Source organism: Ursus arctos, unplaced genomic scaffold, assembly GCF_023065955.2.
Source record: "Ursus arctos isolate Adak ecotype North America unplaced genomic scaffold, UrsArc2.0 scaffold_11, whole genome shotgun sequence".
Lineage (NCBI taxonomy): Eukaryota > Metazoa > Chordata > Mammalia > Carnivora > Ursidae > Ursus > Ursus arctos.
In genome coordinates this window covers 69,718,669-69,742,062 of record NW_026622775.1, presented here as the reverse complement: position 1 = coordinate 69,742,062, position 23,394 = coordinate 69,718,669, and the positions used below count along the sequence as shown (strand labels likewise).

At 46.3% G+C, this 23,394-nt stretch overlaps 1 protein-coding gene across 1 annotated transcript in view; it reads right to left on the bottom strand.

The window, feature by feature from the left end:
* PEBP4 (phosphatidylethanolamine binding protein 4) overlaps positions 1–23,394 on the bottom strand; it is a 201,573-nt gene that overhangs the window by 90,683 nt on the left and 87,496 nt on the right. The window contains exon 5 of the mRNA XM_048212224.2: positions 4,229–4,327. Coding sequence (XP_048068181.1) covers positions 4,229–4,327 — 99 coding nt within the window. The remainder of the gene's footprint in view (positions 1–4,228; positions 4,328–23,394) is intronic.

Genomic DNA, 23,394 nt, shown 5'->3' with positions numbered 1-23,394 from the left:
TGAATCAGAACTGAAAAACATCTTAAAGAAAAAGCCGAGGACATGGCACTGAGGGGAGAGAGATGTTAGTTGTCAGTGCTCTTTTCGAAATCTCTTTTGTTCAATGAGAGATTTTTCAAAGAGGGGGCGGAGAAGGACAGCATGCTTTACCGAGGAGTCCCTGCCTGCAGTAGTCTGGCCAGCTTTGAAGCCTCGTCCTGCCCCTGAGCTGATGGGAGCCCACCGCTGTGGGAAGTTCCGCCCTGGGAGAGCCCCTGGTGCCCCTGTAATCCCAGCCCTGTGCTGCAGCCTCCTTCCTCTGCCTCCCTAGAGCAGAAGCCCTTGGAAGGCAAAGATTTGCCCTGCTGTGTGCACATCTGTAGCCCCAGGACCAGTGTGGTGCCTGACTTAGTAACAATAAGGATAACGTTATGGCCAACAATTATATACAGCTTACTATGTGTTCCGGGTACTGTTCTAGGCGCTTTACTTAAAAACTCATTTGAACTTAATAACAACAGTGTGCGGCAGTGATGAGCCCCACTTTTCAAGTGAGCATATTGAGACGCAGGTTGAGTATATCTTGCCCCCAAAGATCACATAGCTATACTGATGGACTCAGATTTGAACCCAGTTGTCTGGCTCCAGAGTCCTTGCGTTTACACTTGCAAACAATGGTCAATCCATATTTGTTGAATTCAGTGAACAAAGGGTACTGTGAATGCCTGGTTCCTGCTAGCAGACTTCTCTAGTTTTTGTACACGTTTCCTTTATCCAGAGCTTTATCCCACTCTATAGTCGACTCCTGTCAGCCTCTCTTTGGGGCAGGGTACTACAGATGTTCCCTGTATTCCTAAGAACTGACTGCTGTTTCAACCTGGACAGATGGTCCCCAAATTGTCCTTACTGAGGGGCTCCCATGGCCGTGGCCCTGCCCACCACTCAATTAGACCTGGCCCCTTAATATCAAGACCAGCTGGGGTTCCACCTCTGTGGCCACTGTGAATCACAGGGCTGTCGTCACTCTATGTCGGCTGTGACTTTATGGTGTGCCTTACTTCTGAGGCCACTGACTGCTGAGGGTAATGATACTAGGTAGGGCTTACTTTTAACCTAACATATCAAGGGTTAAAATTACTGAAGGGTTCGAAATACTTCCCAAGTGTATTTGATTGCCCAAGATACCATTCCCTGGGGAGGTTCCCTGGCAGCATCTATCCGTAAGAGGGAACCAGAAAGAGAGCCCTGGAATGGTAGGGGAACCACAGAGACTATGTTTCCCATCTGACAGAGAGGGCACGGTGGGATGCCTCTTGCCACAGCGGAGTGGCCAGCAGAGATGTGGTGTGAACCAGACCATGTGATATAGCAGGAACGGTGTGCAATTTGGAGCTGGGGGGCTTGGACTGAAGACCCAGCTCTGTGACCCACTAGCTGAGAGACTGCATCAGCCAACCCCCTAGACTTTACTTTCCCACCTACGAAATGGGGATAATGCCTAGCTCACAAAGCGATTGTGGGGTTCAAAAGGAAGTGTCAGAAGTGGTTGTCACTTGAAAATTGCTCCACAGATGGGTGACGACAGCAATGACCAAGGCATTCCGACACTGAGTTCCGTGGTCTTCCTTCAATTGGCTAAACTCCCTTCTGGAGACTCATTCTCTCCACACTGACGGAAGTGGTGCCTGGGAATCTGCATTTTCACACGTTTACCGGTGGATTTGAACATGCGCTAATGTCTGAGACCCACTCAGCCGCAGCTAACGCCAACGCAAAGGAAGGGCTTCTGGGTTTGATTAGAGCCTTCCCTTTTTTTGGCTGAGGTCCACAGCAGAGACTTAAACGAGTCTGGTTTTTATATTGGCTATGCAGCTGGAGGGATTTGCGGGCTGGTGGGCAGGCTGAGTGGATATAGCTGAGGAGAGCTGCTGCTTCCTGCTGGACCCTAGGATCAGGGAAAGTGGGTGAAAATGTGCCTGAAACCCAAGCTTCCTCCGGTCTGAGCGGGAAGGCTAAGGGCCACACCCGGGCAGGTGGCCCTGCTAAGCTCTGCGGCTTAGCAATCTTGCCGGACAGCTGCCACCTGCCACCTGCTCTGCTTCTCAGCTGGGTTGCTGAGAACCCATGCCTGTGCCACAAAGCCTCTGCAAGAGAACTGTCCCGAGTGCATACGGGGTGAGGGGGTGGGCGGGATGGGAGGGCTTCAGGCTTGGAAGAGAGGCAGCCTCGTGGCCCCAAGGTGCCCTCGATGCTGAAATTACTCCGTCCACCACAGTTTCTGAAATCTGCCTCAGAACTGCCCCGTAGAACCCTCTTATGGACAGCCTGGTGTGTGAGGAGCTGCACTGTTCCACATGACAGCCAGACCAATACCCGTTTTTTTGAGAGCTTCATCCCCTTGTGACTGCCAGGGAATCCCAAGTACAGAAAATGGCAAGGCTCTAGATTGGGGTACGATCCAGCATCTTTCCCTTCTGTGCCCTCGGCTCCTCTCCCTGCCCTGACGGCATGAAAATCCCACAGCTCTGCCCCTTTGTATGTTTATGGTGTTTCCAAGGCTCTTTACAGGGCCGAAGGGTGCTTGGCCAGGGAAGTGTGTCAGAGCAATGGCCCTGCCTTCCCTCAGGGGCTGTCCAAGAAGCTGCTGCCAGAAGCCTCCCTGGAGGGGGCCCCTTCCAAGGCCATTTGTAGCTAGCAGTGCCTCTGAGGATAGGCTGTCGACCTGAGCATCCTGTGAAGGGCCTGTGGTCACTGGGCCGGGGTTGGCTGACAGGGTAGCTTCCTCCCCAAGCCCCCCACTCTGGGTGAGAGCCCCCGCCTTGCTCACGAGCATCAATGGCTAGTTCACACCGATACCCCTTCCTCAGCCCCATAGCGGTAGGAGGAAAAACACAAACTTCTTACACTTGTGGTACTATGGTTTCCAAAGGGCTCTTGGGATGCTGTCTCACTGGATTATCATGACAACCACACAGAGGAGGTACCATGGTTCCTATTTTACAGATAAACATGAAACGCCCAGAGGGACTTCTGGCAACTGAATGGTGATCATTGATTTGGGAACCAGCCAAACCTAGATCCAGACTTAGTCTTTCTAGTTCTGGATTCTTACTATCTGTCGGCTTGATGCCTCTGCACACATGTGAAGGCCATCCACGAACTCTCTAGGCACAGATGCACGATGGCTGAAGCTAGCGTGGATTTTCCCAAAGTGCGTGGCCAGGCACTCGTGAACACAAGATTCAATAGTCAAATGAGGTTGGGAAATAAATGCATATTATACAGTGTACATTAGAATATTAAAAGCACTAAAAAAAAACCAAACAACAAACCCTTCAGTGAAGAATGGGATTAATACAGTGCAACCTGGAGTTTCCAAAACTTGTTTAAGAATAGAACCTTTTTTTCTTCCCCCACATAATGCCCGTTAACAATGCACCAGATTTGTGTTCCTCAGACCTACTCCAGAAGGGAGGAGCCAGTGTCCTTCACAATTACGTGGTGGCAAAGCGACAGAGATGAGGGGAGGCCACCTGTTTCTGTACAAAGGAAAGGAAATCACCATGCCTCCCCCAGGCCCCTCGGCCCATCAGGAGGGGGAGCTCCTGCAGGATGCCCTCTGACCAGCTCTGCCCCCTGGACTGCACAGAATCACCCCCAGGCCTCCGAATCCAGGCCCCTTGTGGTGGTGCACTAGAGCCAACTGTTAAATTTTCAGAAAATTTGTGAGTTAATCCTTAAATCATCAGGAACTCAAAACTGGCCATGATGGAAGTATTTACGTTACAGAAATCAGCAAACACTACAAATTGGGGCTCTCCCCACCTGGTTTATACTGAGAGTCCATTTACCTGTGTACCACTGATCCTGGATGTTTTTCAAAATTGTTAGAAAACTTGGAAGGAGGGGGGTGGGGGAATGGGATAGGCCGGTGATGGGTAGTAAGGAGGGCACATATTGCATGGTGCACTGGGTGTTATACACAACTAATGAATCATCGAGCCTTACATCGAAAACCGGGGATGTACTGTATGGTGACTAACATAATATAATAAAAAATCATTATAAAAAAAAAAAAAAGAAAACTTGGAAGGGGCTGTGACAGCTGGGTGTGGGGGGCAACCTGACACGGAAGTCCTTGCTCTTCAGCGTTCCCAGCCCTCCTGAGTGAAAGCCGAGAACTGCACAGAAGAGGAATCCTCCAGCTATAAACCCAAATGAATCCGAAAGTGCCTTCTGGCCTGCTTACCTTTATATCTGTTACCAGCCAGTGTCTCCAGAACTGAGCTTTGGGTGAAGACCTGCTCGGGGCATCTGGGTCCACCATCACCAGGATGTAGGTCGCACCCTGTAACACATTCACCAGAAAGAAATGTAGCGTCATGGCTAGAATTCTGACAGGAAAACTGCAAGGTGCAGTCTCTCCTTTTATCTCCCTTGCAGCCGAGAATGGCTGGCCAACCTCTGTAGCTTCCTACCCAGTCCATCTTTGTTCTCGTGACATTCCTCTTGTGTCACGTGTTTACTCTCAGAGAAATGAAGTCTATTAAGTAGACAGCTGAAAAGCTTGGCTTTCCCCTTATGAGGAAGAATAAATCAAGCAAGCATATTTACTAAGCATCTGGAAGTCCCTAGCATCATGCTAGGTGCTGTGATGGAAAAAATAAATTTAAAATAGGGTTTCTGCTCTCAAGAAGTTTGCAGTATGGTCGGAGCAACTTATCCATGAATGCGGCAAACACAGGAGAACTTAGTCTGTGTCAAAGGGTACCAGTGGCAAGGAATACTAGGATTCATTCATCCCTTCAACAAGCATTTACTGAACACCTACTATGTGCTAGAAATTGTTCTATGGGCTAGGCATCCAACAGAGAACAAGATAGTGTGAGCCTTACTTTCAGGAAGCTTTTATTCTAGGGAAGACACACACATTTTTTAAAAACTCAAAAAACAAACCCAAGCCACAAGGAAATGTCCAACTGGGATTACTGCTCTGATGAAAAAAAAAATAGGGTGGCTGAGACGGAGCAAGCATTCCAAGAAGAGGAAATAGCCACTACAAAAGGCCTGCAGGTGGGAAAGAATGAGGGTTTGAGGAACAGAAAGAATACCATGTGGCTAGGGGTGAGCAAGGGGGAGAATGGACAAAGCTGGGTTGGAGGGATGGGGGTAGAGTCAGGCCACAGAAGGCTTTGTAGGCCGTGGTAGGGTGAGGAGGAGGGTTTTACTCTAAGTGCAATGGAGAACCAATGGAGGGTATCAGCCAGCTGAGTGAGACGCTCTGATTTGTTTTTCAAAGATTATTTTTTTGTGGCTGGGTGGAGAATGCATGGTTAGCAGGAGGTGAGAGAGGGAGCCAGGAGGACAGTCAGGAGACTGCTGCAGTAGCTAAGGGAAGGATGGTGGCATACTGGACTAGAATGGTAACAACAGAGAGAGAAGCACGTAGGTGGACTGGGGAAGTATTTTTAGGTAGAATCAATGGGATTTGCTGATGGATGGGACAGTAGGGCATTGAGGGGGTGGGAAGAGAATTTGAGGATGTCTCCTGAGTTTCTGGCTTGACCAACTGGGTGAATGGTGCTATTTAGTGACATAGAAGACTTGGCAAGGAGACTGTTTGAAAGGGGATATTGAGAGTTCTGTTTAAGGCATATTAAGTTAGAAATGCTTCTGAAAGTATTCAAGTCAGAGTCTGGAGTCTGGAGGAGAGATCAGGACTGGATATCTAAGTTTTGAAGACATTGAAATATAGATGGTCCTTAAATCCATAGGCTAATGAGATTCTTCTTGGGTTGGTTAGACATGGAGCAGAAAAGAGGTCTCATGAACAGAAAAGAGTTCTCTAGAACAGCTAATGTTTAGAAGAGAAGAGAATCTAGCAAAGGAGACTGTGAAGCCAGGAAGGTGGGAGGAACACCTGAAGAGTAGGTATCATGAAAGCTAAGCCAGAAAGAGTTTTTGAAAAGGAGGAGGTGGTCAACTATGCCGAATGCTGCTGAAGGGTAGAGCAAGATGAGGATACAGATATGACAATGTGATTGGACAACCTGGGGACACTGCTAACTTGGCAAGACCAGTTTCGGTGGAGTAGAAAAGACTGAGGTTTGCTTGGGATGGGTGGAGAAGAGACGGGGGATGCAGAATTGGAGATAGTTTGTAAAGATGATCAAAGAAATTTTAGTGTAAGGTCAGCTGAGACATGGACTAGCTGTTACTAGGTGGGAAGGAAGAGTCAAGAGATCTTTAAAAAATTATTTTAATTATTCTTTTAAGAGAGAGGTGACAGTCAGGCATGTCTGTAGGCCAGTGGAAATGATCCAGGAGAAAGGGAGATAGAAGTGACAGACAGGAGAAAGGGGATCATTGCAAGAGCCAAGATTCTGGAAAGGTGGGTGGGGACAGGATCCAGAGCAAAAGTAGAGGGACTGGCCTCTGGTAGATGCAAAGGATACAGGCTCAGATGCAAGGGAACTGGAGAATGTGATGGTGAGTAATGAGGAAACTGTCTTCTGTGAATTAGAGGCAAGGTCATTAGGGGAAGATGGATTATAGGAAGTTTGGGGACAAAGAAGAAAGGGTGAGACAGTCATTTCGGAAAGTGAGAAATTGAATATACCATAGGTTTGTAGTAAGGTTCCTAGGAAATATTACATTCCACATCTGCGTGCTTGTAACTGCTCAGGTGCAGTCATGAAATGGATGGTAGCTGGGTTTCATGTGGACAGGGACTCAGACTGGTCAGGATGCAGGATGAGAAGGGAGGGGGAGAGTAAGATGTGAGTAAGGTAAATAGAGAAGAGCCAGGGCTCCTCTTCATCTGAAGGGGTAGAACAATGTGCAAGTGTCTGAACATTTACCAAGTGCTCAGGGGACACAGAGGACAGAGCTTAAACCTCTCTACCTCAGGAATCCAGGCAGCCTTCACAGAGTTGTCTTTTGAACTTGATCTTGAAGAATGAGCAGGGTCAGGAAAGCAACTCTGTAGGCAAAGGGAAGGGACTGTGCAAAGGAATGGGGAGGTTTGGGGAACGGCAAGAATCTTGGTATGCTGAGACACGGGGCATCTAATAAGGAATGGTAGGTGACGAAGTTGAGAGGTTACAAGGACTAGATGATAGAGAGCATTAAGTGTCCTAAGTTGTTTGGAATTTGTTTTGCAACAGGACTCACTGAAATTGTTTGAATAGACCACTGACATGATTAAGCGTGTGCTTTGGGAAGGCACAAGATAAATGCTGAGCAAAAAACTAAAAGAAGAAGAACAAAAAAAAGACAACTGGGATATTCTGAAGAGAGATCACAAGAGCTTGAAAATGAAAGTAGTAGTAATGAAGACAGAAAAAGGCATTTGTACTGTTCAATCAACAGAATGGAGTGACTGGATAGAGCTGATGGGGGAGAGGGAGATGTCTAGGATGACCCTGATATTCTATCTTGGGCAACTAGGTGGGTGATGGTGCCATGAATATTAGGAGTAACAAATCTGGGAGACCTTGAGTTTGGTGTTAAAATGTGCAGGCAGGGGGCGTCTGGGTGTCTCAGTCAGTTAAGTGTCTGCCTTCAGGCTCAGGTCATGATCCCAGAGTCCTGGGATCAAGCCCCACATTGGGCTCCTTGCTCCATGGGCAGTCTGCTTGGGATTCTCTCTCCTTCTGTCCCTCCCCCTGTTTGTGTTCTCTCTCTCTCAAATAAATAAATATAATCTTAAAACAAAAAAATGAGAGAGAGAGAGAGAGAAAGAAAATATGAGGGGGAATGTAGGATCATATCCCAAAGAGCCAGGGTGTGTGTGTGTCTGTGTGTGTGTGTGATTCCAGTGGAATCCCAGAAGGAAAAACTGTATAGTTGATACACCCAAGAATAGATCCTAGCCAAAGTAATAAGAAAGTAAAAAGAAAAGAAGTGTAAATACTGTAAAAGAAATATAACCATCTATCTTCTTTCTGTCTTTTAATTATTATTTTTTTATTATTATTATTTTTATTTATTTTTTTTCTTTTCGCAAGTGACGTGACTGCCTATGTGAGAAATCCAAAAGGCTCAGCTGGAAACAGCTAGACTAATATTCAGTAAAGTGAGTTGTTATAAAATGCATACAAAATCAGTACTTATTAATAATCACCAGAAAATACACTTTTAAAATCCCATTTACAATTGTAATAAAAAAGTATAAAATACCTAGGAATAAACTTGATGAAAAATCCAAGACTTAGATAAAGAAGCCAAAACACTACTGATGTGCATAAAAAGAAAACCTGAATAGATGTGGGGACACTCTATGCTTTTAAATTGAAAGAATCATTTACAAATATGTCGATATCCTTTAATTAATTAGCTAATTTAACACAAGTCCAATCAAAGTCCTAAATAGGTGTTTTGGGAACTTCATGGAATAATTCTGAAGCTCAGAATAGAAGAAAAAAATAATTAGCCAAAGCAATATTGAACAATAGGGAAATGGTATTGATTTTGAAGATATTAAAACATATTATAAAGCTACAATAATTCAAACAATGTGGTGCTGATTAAAGAACAAGTAACTACAGGAAGCAAAGTAGAAAATCAAGAGAGAAACCCATGTTCTTAATATATGTGTATTTAATAGATAATCATTACATATATGATATTTAATATACGATAATGTTATTTCAAACAAGTAGGGAAAGGATAGATTATTTTTTAAGTGCTACTAAGACAACTGGCTCACCATGTGGAATAAACTTCAGTCTCCATTTCTTTCATATATCAAAAAATTTCCAGATTTAAATGTGAAAATGAAAAAAATCTTTAAAAAGTGATTTAATGAAATTTAATATATTCATATAATGGAATACTCTGTTAGAATAAGATCTTTTTATTTTAATATGGAAAAATATCTAAAATATACTAGTAAGTGAAATAAGCTGCCGAATAGTGTGAATATCATCTAGAATGTGCAGGAAAACTTTATATATCTAACTATATATATATATATTTATAGATATATTTGCATATGCATAGAAAATGTCTGGAAAAGTACACACCAAACTGTTAACAGTAAATGGCATGAAGGAAAAGATTGATATATTTAACTAGATATAATTTTGAAACTTTTATGACCAAAAAAAAGGGAAAGCAAAACAAAATTCAAAGATAATGCTGGGAGAAAATATTTACAAGATCTATGATAAAGGGTTAACCTTAATATGTAAAGTACTTTTTAAATCAATAAGAAAAAGAGTAATAACCCAATAGAAAAATAGATAAGCTACATGAATAGGCATAAATTCATACAATAAGAAGTACAAATGATCAACAAACATATGAACAAATGTTCAATTTCATTAGTAATCAAGATATGCAAATTTTATAAAATAAAACCCCATTTTGCCTATGAAATTGACACATATTTTTATGTTTATTCTGAGAGTTTTTTAAGGTATGTGGAAATAAGGGGTAGGTTACAAAATCTTATGTAAGATATGATCTCATTGTCTTTGTTAACCAGAAGAGAAGACCAAAAATGTGTTATCATACACATATATACCCTTCCATGGAAAGAGGACCAGGAAAAGCAGAACTGAAATGTTGACCATCTCTAAGTGATGGGATAATTATGAACTATATTCTTCTTTGTGCTTTCTGCATTTTCCAAAGTTTGTGCAATAAAATGCACTGCTTTTACACATAAGGGGGGAAAAAGACTCGTACTTAAAAAAAGCTAATGTAAGAAGTCCCCAAACCCTCATTTTTCTCCTGGTCAAACAATGCCCAGAGGAATTCTTCTCTGTGGAAGGCTTCTTTTCCTTCCCATTCCTCTCGTTCACTGCCCTTCCCGGCCCCCACCTGCAGCTCTCCCACACTCCCCACTCTGCTTCTATTAGTGGTGAACCAGGAGATTGGTCTCCGTGGGTGAGTCCCTGTTGCACGGTGCTCTCTGAGGTGGTTACATACTGAGGTTTACCCTACGTCCCCTCCCTGCTAAGCAACCCCATAGCAGACCTCTTCTAAAACTCAGCAGGAAAGAGAGGGCTTCTGCGGTGACGGTCTTTAGCCTTCTCTCTCAGTGCACTCAGGGAGCTGGTTTTCAGCCCTTTCAAAGACCCCAATTGCCAACAGAAGCTCCCTAGCAAATATTTAGCAGAGGTGGGGTGATGTTCAGCAGATAAACTGGGAAATGGGCTATTCAAGAGCTTGGCTTGTAGCTAGCTAGACCCGTTGGAGTCTGACCCAGGCCCCCGCTTGTTCCCTGCTGGTCGTTGGAGCAGACAGGCTGGCACAGGGTGGGGTGAAGGAGATGAGCCAGTCTCCAGGCACATGACACTAATGTCTGACCATGGTGGTCCATCCTCTAGGCACAGCCTGAGGAGAACGTGCAATCGATACTTTCTACAATGGATTTGTCTCAGGAGATTTTTGCACTTGCCACATGTCTTCTTGCCTGGGACAAAACTGTTTTGTACTTCTTTAGGGGTATCGCACAGACCTAGTAAATGCCAGGCATGCAGTAGGCACTCATGAAGGCTTGTTGCTCTGTGGGCTGGGGAATCTTGGCTAAGTCTTTCTCCTCTCTGGCTTTTTCCTAGAAAATGAGGGGACTGATAGATGGACTACTACTTCAGATTCTAACATCCATCTAGTGGATTCTGGGTGTCTAGACATCGGGTGAAACTAATCTTGCTTAAATGAGCCAACAGTCCCACTTCAGGGTATTATTCCAAAAGAACTGAAATCAGGACCTCAAAGATATGTCTGCACTCCCACGTTCGTCCCAGCATTATTCACAATAGCCAAGATGTGAAAAAAACCACTACATGTCCATCAGTGGATGAATGGCTAGAGACAATGCAGTCCATACATACACTGGAGTATTATTCAGCCTTAAAAAAGAAGGAATTCCTGTCATTTGTAACAAAAGGAACGAACCATGAGGACATTATGCTAACTGAAATAGGACAGCCACACAAAGACCAATACTGTATGATTCAATTTAGATGAGGTATCTGAACTTGTCGAACTCCTATAAGTAGAGCAGAACAGTGGTTGCCAGGATTGGGGGGAGGGGGAGGTGGGAAGAAGCTGTTCAATGGGTACAGAGTTTGAGTTATGCAAGATGAACACGTTCTAGAGATCTGCTGAACAACATTGTGCCTGTAGTTAATAATATCTTACTGTGCACTTTAAAATCTGGTCAAGGGTAGATCTCATCTTCTTACCACAATAGAATAAAGTTTAAAAATTTTAAAAAGTAAGTCTACTTGGAGAAGCAGGATGGAACCAATGTCCTTGTCAAATATTCTGCAAATCTCAAGAGTTTGACTGTCTGCTCTGCTGGTGAGGCTGTGGGGAAGCAAAGTGGGGGCAATTTACCTCTAGGCTCAGCAATCCCATTTCTGTGATTTTTTTTTCCATCTAAAGATATCTGCACATTTATGAGACAGTTTGTATGTAAGGTATTCATTTCAGCTCTAGACAGAGCTGAAAGATAATAGCAAAAGTTGGAAATAACCCAAGTGTCCATCAGTTGGGGACTGGTTAATAAACACTCACACAGACACACAATGGAATACTTTATAGCTGTTAAAAACAATGAAGCTCTCTAAGATCTGTTATGAAAAGCTCTCCAAGATAAATTAAGTGAAAAAAGCAAGATGCCAAACAGTATATCTAGGAGCTCACTTTTATGGAAGAAAGACAAAATAAAGATATTTATTTACAGTGGCTTGTATTTGCATAAACAAACTCTGGGAGGATACTGAAAAAAAGCAAAATAGAGGATGCAAGTGGTGGTGGTAATGGGGTAGATGGGATGGAGTGATGGGATGGCAACCTCTTGCATATGCCTGTTCTACCATTTTGGTTTTGAGCCATGTGAATATATACAGTTGACCTTTGAAAAAAAATGGGTGGGGTGGTGACCCCATGTGCAGTTGAAAATCCATGTATAACTTTTGCCTCCCCCAATTAACAGCCTCCTGCTGGCCAGAAGCCTCACTGCTACCATAAACAGCTGGCGGACACATATTTTATATGGTATATGTATTATATACTGTACTCTCACAATAACGTAAGCCAGAGGAAAGAAAATGGAGTGGAGAAAATCATGAGAGAAAATACATTTGAGGTAATGTACTGTATTGATCGAAAAAAATCTGTGGATTAGCAGACCTGCACAAGTAATCACCTAGTATTATCTTGGAGATGTAAGCCTCTAGTCTCTCACTGGCTGAGAGGTAAAGAGGGATGGCCTTGTCCCTTTGCAGCAGGCAGAGCTCTGGGACTCCTCATTCTGTTTGTGGAGGGCAGTTAGGTGAAGGGCAGTGGGTGGACGAGGCCTTGGGCTCCATAGCACAGGGCGTGAGCAAGGTGCAGGAACCCATGTTAACAAATCACAGTGCCGGAACGCCTGGGTGGCTCGGTTGGTTAAGCATCTGCCTTGGGCTCAGGTCATAATCCCAGGTCCTGAGATCTGGGATTAAGTCCCGCGTTGGGCTCCTTGCTGCGGAGGGAGCCTTCTTCTCCCTCTCCCTCTGCCTGCCGCTCCTCCTGCTTGCGTGCTCGCTCTCTCTCTCTCTCTCTCGTCGCTCTCTCTCTAACAAATAAATAAACTCTTAAAAAAACAACAACAACAAATCATGGTGCTTCCAGATGATGCTGATGACACAGAAGCAGAATTAGATCTGGACTTGTCCAGGTAAATTTTTTAACGCAGCTATATTGAAGCATAATTTCCATACTACAAACTTCACTCTTTTTAGGCATCCGTTTCAACAATTTCTAGTAAATTAACAGAGCTGTGCAACCATCGCCATAATTTAAATTTAGAACATTTTTATCACCCCAAAAAGAAACCCTGTGCCATTTACAGTTACTCCCTGTTCTCTCCAACCAGCTCCAAGCAACCACTAATCTACTTTCTGTCTCGATAATCTCCTTTTTGTCTTTTCTGAACATTTCATGTAAATGGAATCGTATAATATGTGGTCTTTCGTGCCTGGCTCCTTGCACTCAGCATAATGTTTCTGAGGTTCAACTATGTTGTTGCATGTGTCAGTGCTTTATCCCTTTTTATTGCCAAATAGTATTCCATTGTATGGATATTGGCATGCATTTCGTCTATCCAGTTTATGGACATTTGGGCTTCTTCTTCTTGGCTATTACGAAGCGTGCTGCTATGGACATTTGCTACAAGCCTTTGTGTAGATATTTGTTTTCAATTCTCTTGGGAAAATATCTGAAGTGGAATTGCAAGGTCATATAGTAAATTTATGTTTAACACTTTAAAAAATTGCCCAACTGTTTTCCAAAGTGGTCACACCATTGTGCAACCCCACCAGCAGTGCATGAGGGTTCCAATTTCTCCACATCCCCACCAACACTTGTTACCATCTGTCTATTTTAGATTGTGGCCATTCTAGCAGGTATCATGTGGCATTTCACCATGTTTTTAATTTACGTTTCCCTAATGACCAGTGATGTTGAGCACCTTTTCATGTTCTTATTGGTTATTCATAGATCTTTGGTGAAATGTCTGTATAAATCTTTGTCCCTTTAAATTTTTCTTCTTATTATTCCAGAAGGAGTTTTAATAGGTGTGTCCCAACTGGAGGTTGGGGAAATGGGAGCAGTAGGGAGAGAGGAAAAAAGGAAGCAAAGTGGGAAGAAGAGGCTATTGACTTTGAACTCTGCTCTGAAGAGTTGTCAGAGCCGGATATGCTTCATCCTTGAACCTCGGGCTTCCGCCCTCCATCACCATCTGTACATGCGGTTGTCTGCTTGCTGCAGCTCACTGTGACGCTCATTCTTCCCGCAGGGAAACGTCAGCCTCATGGATAGCCACCACAGTCCAGGCAAGCAGAAAACACCCAGTGACACTGACTTCCCCAGGCCTAGTGAGCCGAATCTTCTGTCCACTGCCCCATTGGCCACCCTCAGAGAGACTGTTGAGCCCTATCTCCCCTTCCTCCCACTCTGGGGTTTTTCAGCCAAAGCTCCCCCACTGACCACTTTCTCAGCCCTTGGTCCTCGGCCACCCCATCATGCCCCAAATGCTCTTTCTTTGTCTGCCTCAGAGCCACTCCTCATTCCTCCTCCACCTCCAGACACATCCACTCTGCCCTGCAGAAATGCCACCGAGCAACACGCATCTCCCCTCTGTCCTCTGTCTCTCCATGACTCGCTCTGCTTCTCTGCTTTTGCCTGGATCTCCCCTGAAGGGCCCCAACCCCTGAGCACTCTCAAGGGCTGGTGTGTGCTCTCTCGTGCCCCACAAACCCCAGGGTCAGGAGGCCAGGAGGTGGCACTGCTCCCTGTTGCCACGTCCTTCTTTGTGGCTCAGGCCATTTAACCGTATGTCCTCTTTCTAGCCTGTTTGCTGTCACCTATGATCTCACGGTTGTTTCTGCTCATTCACTGAAGACATTGGCACCTGCTCAGTCTTCTTTTCTTCCCTCTGTCCTGCTGTCATCCCAGCGACTTCAGCAAACATGTGGAATACCCACCCAGCACCACGGCCGCTCTCGTTCCTGCACCTCCACCTCTCAGGCAGTCCTCTCTTCCTCTATCTCAACCAGCAACAGTCACACCCTAACACTCGTCATCCCAAACTGCTCCATCTCCAAAATTCACACTGATTATGGCCACAACCTCCTCTCTGTTCAGCCTGACTCTTCAACTATGCCTATCAGGACTAGTCTTTGACTTCAAGGGTCATGGGTGACGGTCCCCCCTCCCTGTCTACCGGCTAGCCCCTTGAGCTCGCCTGCTTCCTGCTTCATAGGCAAACCGTACAGAAGAGTACCATCTCCTCGTCCTTACTTTCCGTTTACTCTTTCTAAAAAACTTATTGAAGTATACTTGACATACAGCGCTATATTAGTTTCAGGTGTACAACACAGTGATTCAACAGTTCTATACATTACTTGGTGTTTGCCACGGAAAGTGTTGTCACCATCTGTGCCCATACAGTGACATCATGACAGTGTTGACTGTATTCCCTGTGCTGTACTTTCATCCCCGGGACTTCCCATTTACTCCTTAAGCCACTCTGCCCCCTCAGTTCTGCTACAGCCCTTTGCTAGTGTCACCAACTCCAATGGGCACTTTCCAATCTTCATCAGACCTGGTGTCTCTCCCTGCTGCGCTTCCCAAGGCGGGCCACTCCTTTATTGAAAGCCTTTTGTGATTCCAGGCCATTCTCTTCCCCACAGCTTGTTTTGCTCATGACTAGATCCTAGGCTCTCTTCATTTGTTACTCCTACCCCCTTCTCAGGAGTCTCCAAGCACAGCCACATTTATCCTCCCACCCCCAGCTCTCCTCTGAGCTCCAGACCCTGTGCCCCATGACCCGCTTCTCTCCCCATGGAGAGGAGAGGAGCACCTCATGCTAATCATGCCCACCAACACTGCCTGGGCTTCCAGAGTTTTCTGCTTCCACGAACGAAGGCACCCCCATCTGGTATTGCAAACCAGAAGCCCAGGAGTCATGTTCCAATCCATAGCATTCTTGTCAGTTCTGCCTCCCAAGCATCTCTCAGCTCCGCCCTTTTCCTCCCTCTCTACTACTGCCATGTCTGCCCTGGCTGCCATCATCTTTCGTATTGTCTATTATAACAGCCTCCTAATTGGTTTCTTCATATTCACTTTGACTCCCTAATCAATTTCCCACCTGGATCCAGAATATTTTTTTCAAAACACAAGTAAGATCATGCTATCCTGGTACTTAAAATCCTTCACTGGCTTTCTGTGCATCCTTACTGTGTTCTATAAGGCCTTGAACAAGATGCCCTCTGCCCACCTCTCCTTGTCATTTTGTGCACGTGTCCCCTGCACTCACAGGCCTTCCTGTTTCTAGGGTTTGCCCTCCTCCCTCCACTTATAGCCTTTGCGTATGTTCTCTTTGTGTCTGGAATGTTCCTCATTCCTAGCCTACCCCTTTAATGTAGTGAACTCCTATTCACACTCCAGAGCTCAGTTCAGGGTGTCTTCTCTAGAGAAGGGTCCTCTTGAGCCCTGTTCCATGTTAAGTTCCTTTGTTAAACATGCTCATATCTCTTTTCCTCCAACATTCATCTCAGTTTACAGTCAATAATCCATTCGTTGGCATGAGTTTTGATTAATGTGTATGTCCCCCATCAGATTATACCCTCCTTGGCGGCAGGGATGGTGTCTGTTTCTGCTCACCATTATATACCCTGTTGATTACAGCATGTGGCACATAGAAGACACTCGATAAATATTTTTGAATGAATAAATGAAACAAATACTGTACGTGGCCCAGGTGGTTCAATTGTTCATTTGTTTGTTGAATCATTTGTTCACTCTTCCATTCATTCGGCAAGCACTGACTGAATTCTTATCATGTACTAAGCACCATGAGAGGGGCTGAGGATAAGCAGTGAGAGACACATGGCCTCTGCCTCTGAGGAGACTGTGGTCTAATGGGGAGCTGGATGCGTGTGCAAATAACGTGAGGACCAGGCACACTGCTGGTGCTGCAGGAGCCAACCTGAGGAGGTGACCAACTCTGCCTGCTCTGATCAAATAAAGCCTCCCAGACGATGCTGCCTCTGAGCAGGGTCCTGGTGAATGGAAGTCTGCCCAGGAGGGAAGCCACGCCAGGCAAAGAAACAGCACACACAAAGCCACAGAGATGTGAAAGGGAGCCCAGAGTTCCCAAGGCCGAGGGGCTGAGGCCTGCAGGGGCAACAGAGGCAGACAGCAAAGGTGATGAGGGAGATGGGCAAGGTCGTATATGCCAAGGAGGTTTGTAAATGGGGCGTGGGGGTGATATGGCCAGACACAGGTGTTAGACATGGAATTACTGCAGGTGGTGGGAGGGGGGTGGTTCCGAGTGGGCACAGTGACAGCTGATCATGTGAGGGATGGGTCACATGCCTCAAGAGTGGGCATTCCCAGAGTAGGCCAGCGAGCCACACTCTCTGTAGTGCAGAGATTCCCCAGGGAAAGGGCCTGACGTGGAGGTGCACCCTTGAGTCTCGAGGCCCTCCCCCTCCCCCTTGCCATCCGAGGAGTATGTGTGCCTGCCTCTCCCAGAGACAAGAAATGAAAAGCATTAAGACAGAATATGACAAGATTTTGGTAGATAGTCCTGAGTGCTGGAAGTACTGAGAAGACGGGGCTTATGTTAATCGTGTATTGTTTTCTGATGCTTTGCTGATCCGGAGGGGCTGCCAATTCCTAGACAGCAAACACTCACCTGAGGGCATGTTCTTCAAACGCAAGTCTATCAGTCCAGAGCTTATGCCCTTTACCATCTCCTTTACGGAGCTGAGCCACTATCCCCTGCCCTACTCATTCCAGGGCCAGGGACCAGACAACTAGGGGCAGCTCCTAGGCCCCAGAGCCCACTGGAACTATTCAAACGATCCAATCCTAAACCTGTCTACCCTGATTATCCTCCCTTGCCCATTTTTTTTCTCCCATGAAAATCACAGTAAAGACTCTCGCCCATGCTTTCTCATCATTCCATCTGCCTCCTGCCAGACCCCCGGTACTTCCCCATGTGGCCCTGTGTCATGTGCCCTGACTCCTGTTTCTAGGGATCTGTGAGTACAAACTCCTTCCTTCATGATCATCATTTCCATCTGCATGCCTTACCACACCTGATTAAAACAAATCCCAGGTACATCTTACAACACGGTCCCTGACTCCTTGACTCAGATATCCAGTCAGCCCACTGGAGGCTACAGCACACTGGGGAGTAACCAGCACCACATCTCTCTCATTTTCAGATACGATTATGGAGATGGCTTGATGCCTACAGTACTCACTGGTCCTTGAATGGGAGATTGAGGTGACCTGATATGATGAAGTTTCACGGTCAAGTGGAGGGCCATATTCTCCAAGATAGTAGTTCTTACCCAAGGGAATATTAGAATCACTAGGGGAGCTTTTCAAAGCTACCAAGGCTGGACACTTGACCTAAGGGGTCTGGAGTGGGGCCAAGGCACTGGTGTCGATTTGGAAGTTTCCCAGGTGACGCTAACGTAGAGTTAGGGGCGAGAACTGCAATCCTGAAGTCTGGTGTCCCAGGTCCCTTACCAAATCTGCACTGGCTAAAAACCACGGCTTCTCACCTCTTACTTTAGTGCACTCTCAGAGAAGAGTGTGTGCCCTCTACCTAAAGAGGACAGGCCTCCCCCAAACTGCTGGATTTCCTTGTGCCTGGGGCCCTACAGATTAAGGGGCTCAAGCACCAAATCGAGAAGCTGAAGTCACAAACACCAGTCACCCTCTGCTCCCACTATTCATTATGATGTTGGTTGGAATACAAATTTAGCCCATGGTGGGTTGGTTGTGTTTGAACCTCCCCCACAAAGTTCTGTATGGGAAATCTAGTTAAGAGCCTTCTTCCTGGGGGAGGTTGAGTGTAACAGCTGTTCCTCACCAGGGCTGATGGTCCCGCCAGGATGCAGTCTGGGTGTTGCCCCTTGAGCCTAAAGCCTTTTATCCCCAGGGACCGACTCACATTTCACGCTGGCATCCAGAGGGACAGACAGCCTTTCTCTCCATCGCTGCTGACAAAGACACTTTCTGAGCTATGTGCACAGAAGCACCACAGCCTGGGAACTGGGGCTCATGTCACGCTTTGACACTATTTGGAAAAGATGTATCTTTACTATGGATTAGATATCCCTCCCTGCCTTCCTCTACTGTAGAGGCTGGAAAGCTACAACATTGGACTTCTCAGTGTTTCTTTCACCAAATGGGGCCATGTTCTGACCAAGAAGATGTAGAAGAAAGTCCCTGGGAAGGGATATCTTCCAGAATAAAAGGCACAGGCTCACTAGGAGAAAACCCTTGTCACCTTTTGTCTCCACCCATTCCCCTTCCTCCCTACCTGGAATGTGGATGTGATGTTGGATGGGTAGCAGCCATCCTGCGACAAAGAGGGGCCTAGCATGAGGTTGAAGGCCTATGTGGTAAGGATGGTGAAACAGAAAGATGGAAAGGGTCCTTGAGCTGTCAGATCAGCCTGGGACTGCCAGCCCTTCAACATGTTGCACGAAACAAATAAACCTGCTAAGTTCCTGGGGTAGGGAATTTTCTTCCTTGAACCCAAACACATTCCTACCTGACACACACATCAGTTTTCTGTGCTGGTTTTAAAAGTGTCGGAGGCTGATCTTCAGAAAGGCATCTTGATGTTGTGCAAGATAACTCAAGTCAATGACAGAGACCTGGTTTCTAGCCCTAGCTGTTCCATGTATGCATTTGGGGGCAAGTTATTTATTCTTACACAGGTGTGGTTTATCAATCTGCAAAACGGCAATCATATGTGTCTCACACAATGGGGGTATTCTAAAAATTAAGTGAGTTAAAGTGTGAAAGTATTTTTAAGACTGTGAAGAAAGGTCCCTGGGTCAAGTTTTGCTATCCTGAACAAATGGCCTCAGTGTTTGTTCCCAGTGGTTCCTGGAGTAGCAGTTACCTTGGCAGGCAGAAGACTTCCTCTAAAAGGCCCATCTCCAGCTGCCTGGATCCAGAGAGACAGGGCTCCTTGGCATCTCCAGTCTAGTCTAGGGACCCTGGGGCATGCACAGACGCAGCCCTCCTTCTAACTCGTGCTCTCTCCATGGCCCTGTAGAGACTAAGTTTGTCTGGAAATGGGACTGATTACAGGACCCTGAAATAGTGGGAGGAAATGGGGGCAGAGCTTCCTTTACAGCAAACCTAGCCAGCAACCATCCAGTTATCTCCATGGTGCTCCAAATGATGAGTGTCCCTCACTCCCTGGGGACATGACTCATTCAGTACAGCCCCGTTTGTTAGAGAGGACTATGTCTCATGGAGCCCCAAAATTGCCCCTTAAAACTCAGGCTTGATCCTGTTCTTTCTTTAAGAACTGCACAGAACGAGTCCTGTCCTTGCACATGGCAGCACTTCAAACATTTGAAGGCAGTTATCATAGCTTCACAAATACCTTTTGTTCAGGCTAAAGGTCCTTTCCTTCAACTGGTTCAGCTACCTGGGGCTACATCCTACACCATCTATACAAAGGTGCCCTTGAAAGGTTCACAAAGTGACAAGGAGACAGACATGTAAACAAACTACAGCACAACGAACGTGACATGCCGCTGGCTATGGGAACACAGGTGAGGGACTAAATACTTCCATGCAGAATGGGGCCGGAGTGGGGGTAAGGCTTCCTGCTGGGGGTGGGGGTTGAGGAGGAGGAATAAAGGATGATATGGCAAGAGCTGAGTGCTGGGGTCAGAGTTTGCAGGGAATTCGGGTCCCTGTCAGTGAAGGCCATAATTTGGTAGGACCAGAGTCACATTACTGGAAACATGGGGCCACTGCAGGTGAAACTCCTCTAAATAGAGATTAGCATTCTGAGTGTGACATTGGAAAAAAAAAACCCGAGGCTCAGAAGGATTCAAGGACCTGTCTGAGGCAATATACTTTAGTGATGTGACCTTCTCAGGCACTGTGTGACCTTGGATATGTTGCCTAAACTCTCTGGGCCTCAAGTTCATTACCTATAAACTAGAGATATTAATAATAATAGTGCTTTTCTCTTGAATTGTTACACACATTGAGTGAGCTACTAAATGGCTCAGAATAGCACCCTGCACGTGATCAGTAAATGCCAGTCACTGTGAACAAGTGAATGGCTTCTCTGGGATTGAAAACCATGTCCCTGGTCTCCCAAGTCCACCCTCTTCTCCCTTCACAGAAGGGCAGGTACAGGTCAGAAGGCGGAGGGACAGATTTGGGGCTGACTTCTACTTAAAAGACGGTATTTTATTTGTGTGTTGCAGACTCCTCCACACCCAGGTCTCTGGACACTTGTGCAATCTAAAACATACATACTACAAAGATGTACTTGTTGGCAACATGTTCCAGCATCTCTGAATCAAGTGCCTTCTGCCACTGTGCTGCCCAGTCCTCTGGGGATGCCGGTCCCTCCACAGCATCTGCCCGCTCAAGATGGCTGGGGGAGGGAAGTTCGCCTAGCTCACGGGATTCTGGCTGTGTGCCATGGGGGCACAGGTGGCCGAGCGGTGAGTTCAAGTCCTGGTGAGTTCACTGTACTCTCTCCACTCCCCAAAGCCTGTGCTCTGATCTATTGCAACTTTTCTGTCTTAATAAAGCTGAGGGACTTATTTAAATTTCAAAGTCTCATACGCAGCCAAGCAGGCAGAGAAATCACAGCATATCGAGTGATGAATTGAGATATGATCCTCAGGGCATGGGAGGGAGAAGAGGAGACGGAAGAAAAGGAATGGGAGATGAGAGCTCAAAAGCAATGCTGAGTGTGGATCACTTCTTCAATCTAGTTAGTTATCAGGTGGATATCTCCACCTCCAAAGCTACATTCATGTCTATCCCACTCACCAGCTCCTCCTCTGACTTACCTATTTCTATGAATGGCACTGCCATTTTGTCAGCTACCAAATTCAAAACATGAATCATCTTTTGGCTCTTCCCTCTCCAACCATGCCCAGTTATTTTTGATTCCCAAGTTTAGGGTCTCTCTAGACCCCATTCTCCCCCTCCTCATTGTCTCTGGCACCCAAGGGTGAGTCTAGACTTTCTCCTGCCTCTAATATTTCAACAGTCTCCTCACTGGCCTTCTTACCCCTCTACTCATTTGCGGCTGACCTGGTAAACCAGTTGTCTAGAAAACAAACAACCCAAAACAAAGCCTGATTGGCAATGCTCCCACATTTCTGTGGGTAAATATTCACACCACGGTCCATCCAAGCATCCCAGTTACCAACGTGAGGCCACAGAATGCAGAGTTGGAAAGAGCAGCCCGGAATTGGCCCTTGCAAGCATACAACTGCCCAATAATCTAAGGAACAGCCTGCCACAGATTTGTGACTTAAATATGAAGTGTGTAACCTGGCACTTGAGGCCTCCTATAGCTTGCTCTTGAGTCACCTGCCTGGCCCAGCCCACCACAGCACTACATGTGCCCACGAAGGCTGGGGATGCTTCCGATCGCCAGTATGGGTCTTGCTTCCCGGCTTCGGTGCCTTTATTTATACTGGTCTCTCTGCCCATCAGAAAATCCTTCCCATTCTTCAAGGCCCTTGTCAAGTGCTACCCATCTCCTCTAGGAAGACTTCTTCTGAGCCCCTCGAACCAGACAAGATGTTCTTAGTATCTGAACTCCAATAAGTGCGGGACACTTATCATGGTCTGCTATGTATCTGGCTCTAGGTGGGCTTCTCTTGGCCCCTCTTACTAGATTAGGATTTTCTCAAAGGTAGGGCTAGTGTGTTTTGGTTGTTCCTGAAGTGCCTAGCATATTTTCTTGCACATAGTAGGTGGTCAAGAAAGATTTGTTGAAATAAATGGACCCATTTCCTATACCAGGATGGGACACTGTTTATTTCTCCTGAGCTAGAAGAATGAAAAGATTTCTGAAAAGATTTCCCACAAGCCCTTTGTACTGCTGGTCCTGACACTGTGTTGCTTCCCGGGGAGCCTTTGCCTTTGTCTCCCAGCCTCAGCCTGGAGAAGCTGAAGCTCTGGTTCCTGACTCAGGCCTCTCACTCACCCATACCTCCCAGGACGTAAGATCAGCTCAGCCAGACTTGAAGCTTCCTCCCAAGAGCTGGTTGGATTGGCTCCTGGCTAGGGTTGGCAAATGCAGCATTTGCCTAAAAGCCAGACCTGGGCCTCAGCTGATCTAGGAAGCCTTGGCAGTGGAAACAGAGCTGGGGCCATTCTGCCAGGCCTGGCGCTGGGCTGTGGCTTGGCCTCCTCTGCTCTCGGCCTAAGCAGTCGCCAAGGCCCCTAGTGTGAAGGAATTTGAGTTCTAACTTTAGGTGGCTACGTGGCTGATGGCTGTGTTTGTGAATATCTCATTCCTACTTTGGTGGCCCAGCTGGTGGGAACAGAACGGGTAGTCATGGGACTGTCATCATGTGCTGTCCAGGTTAACATGTAGCATTTCTATTACTATTAACAGACTTTCTGCTCCTCACTCCATCTGTTCTCTGAAATAATTGCAGTTGTACAGACCATGCCTTCGCTACAGGCAAGCTCTGGGGAAGAGGATAGTGCTTTTATGAGAAAAAAAAAAGTGTTAAAAAATAACAGCAAACATGAGAAGAGAGTGGGAATGAAGCTAACAGCAGGTTTCCAATTTCTTTCGGATTCCGGCCTGCAAAGGTGGCGTTTTCACACTTGTTTGGGGTGACCAAGCCCAGCCAGATGGGGGTAAGTGGCTGGGCTGGTGGCTCACCCTTTTGGAGGTGGTGTTGGTCACCAAGGGATTTGGCCCCAGTGGAGGTGGGTGGACCCCTGGTCGGGCCACCCAATGAGGAGGTGCTGGGAAGGGGTGGGGACCTGAGGAAGAGACAGAGATGTTGTAGATAGCCTGGATGTCCTGCTCCAGGGATCTAGATGGGGTCCAGGCCTGGAAGAAATGCTGGGGAATCATGAAGTGCCGGT